The sequence below is a fragment of the Apaloderma vittatum genome, unplaced genomic scaffold, assembly GCF_000703405.1.
Source record: "Apaloderma vittatum isolate BGI_N311 unplaced genomic scaffold, ASM70340v1 scaffold26110, whole genome shotgun sequence".
In the NCBI taxonomy this organism is placed as follows: Eukaryota; Metazoa; Chordata; class Aves; order Trogoniformes; family Trogonidae; genus Apaloderma; species Apaloderma vittatum.
In genome coordinates this window covers 2,082-3,981 of record NW_009693265.1, presented here as the reverse complement: position 1 = coordinate 3,981, position 1,900 = coordinate 2,082, and the positions used below count along the sequence as shown (strand labels likewise).

General features: G+C 61.5%; 1 protein-coding gene across 1 annotated transcript in view; it reads left to right on the top strand.

Moving 5' to 3' along the window:
• Positions 1–189: 189 nt before the first annotated feature.
• Positions 190–1,900, top strand: part of LOC104280743 (inactive rhomboid protein 2-like) — a gene marked incomplete at its 3' end in the record, with an annotated part of 3,408 nt that continues 1,697 nt past the window's right edge. The window contains 5 exon segments of the mRNA XM_009878493.1: positions 190–315; positions 413–462; positions 464–526; positions 1,235–1,427; positions 1,499–1,711. Of these exon segments, the coding sequence (XP_009876795.1) occupies positions 190–315; positions 413–462; positions 464–526; positions 1,235–1,427; positions 1,499–1,711 (645 nt within the window).

The following is a 1,900-nucleotide window of genomic DNA, read 5'->3' as shown; positions in this document are numbered from 1 at the left end:
GGGAGGGTCTCAGCGGCACGGCCGGTGGCACAGGAGGCTGAGGGTGCTGAGGTGCCGCTGCTGAGGACCGGTGTCCTGCTGGGACCTGGGACCTGGCGTTTCTCCACACACACACTCCTGAGGAGATATTTCTTCCTCTCTCACTGACTCCTCGCACCCTCCCAGCCTGCCGACCGCCACCCACCCAAGATGTCAGCCAGCGACAAGAATGGGGGCAGCCATGCCAGCAGCAGCCGCCTGCAGAGCAAGAAGCCCCCCAACCTCTCCATTGTCATCCCCCCCCAGGAGGCGGAGGAGGATGGTGCTCACAAAGAGGTAAGAGGCAGGGAGCTGTGCTGGGCTGGGCTGGGGTGTCATCCTTAGGGACCCCCTAAATGCCCCCATGTCCCTGACGCCCTGCTCTGCCTTCCAGCCGTCCAAGGTTCCCATCTACCGAAAGAGCAAGAGCCTGCAGGAACCGCGCTACGGCCCCGGACCCCCCCCCCGGCTCCCGCCGACAGACGTCCCTGTCCCAGAGCATCCGCAAGTGAGGAGAAGCGGTGGCCGGAGGGCAGGGTGTCCAGCAGCCCCTGGGTCACTGGAGGGGTCCCTCAGTCCCCGTTGGGGTGTGGTGGCTGTGGGTAGTGGGCAGAGGACTTGGGATGGGGATGGAGAGTTGAGGGATGCCTTGGAGGAGGGTTTTGTGTGGCTTTGCTTTAGCTTGACGGTGTCTGCCTGAGGATAGTCCTTTAGAATCATAGAAAGGCCTGAGCTGGTAGGGTCATTTTAATCCAGCCTCCCTGTCGCCAGGGATGCCACCTCTCGACTAGATCAGGCAACACATGGGGACCGAACGGGAATCGAACGCGCGACCTTGGCGTTGTTAGTGCCATGCTCAACTGACTGAGCTAACTGGCCCCCAGAAGGGTTGCTTAGTGCTAATTCAAGCTGTTGTTCTGTGCATCGGGGGATTTTCTCAGCCCAGTTTATGTGGGATCTTCACAAGCACCTTAAGCTGGACGTGTGCTGCAGCCCAGAGCTGATGCGCTGTCCTGTGCAAGGCGCGAGTCTCAGTGGAGTTACCTCTCCAGAGATATCCCTTTGCAGCGTCCCTTCCCTGGCACCCATAGCCAGGTCAAAACTGCCCTGCTGGGGGCTGAGCTGAGACACCTCAACCCAAATCCACCTGCTGGAGGGGGCACCTGGGTGGAAGGGTGGACCAGCTGGGTGACAAGCATGCCTGTGGTGTGTCCAGGGGCACGGCGCAATGGTTTGGTGTCAGCAGCGACTGGGAGGGGAAGCGGCAGCAGTGGCAACGCAAGAGCCTGCAGCACTGCAGCATGAGGTACGGCAAGCTAAAGCCGGCCTATCGCGACATGGAGCTGCCCAGCCAGGAGGTCCCTTCCTTCCAAGGCACCGAGTCACCCAAACCCACCAAGATGCCCAAGGTAGAGCTTGAGGTGCGGGGTCGGGCTCCCTTCGCTGCTCTCCCAGCACCGACGCCTCTTCCCTCCTCCAGATTGTGGACCCGCTGGCCAGGGGCCGTCCCTTCCGTCATCCTGATGAGACCGAGCGTCCTCACACACCCCACCACGTCCTGCCCCCGCTCACCCCTGGCGTCGTCTCCTTGGCGTCCTTCAACAGCCTCCGCTCGGGCCACGGCCGCCTGCCGCGCAGGAAGAGGGAGTCTGTCGCCCACATGAGCTTCAAGGCAGCTGCAGCCCTTCTCCGCGTGAGTTTTGGGGAGCTGAAGCGGTGGGGGCCGTCCTCTTCCTGACCTGGGTTTCGGCTGTGTCCCTCACCCATCCTCTTTGCTTCTTGGCTTTTGCTTTGTTTCTCCAGGGCGAGTGCAAGTGGGGAGGTTAGCGTTTTTTCACGAGCTCTGCTTAAAAAGAGAAGTTTTGGTGGAAACTGGACCACC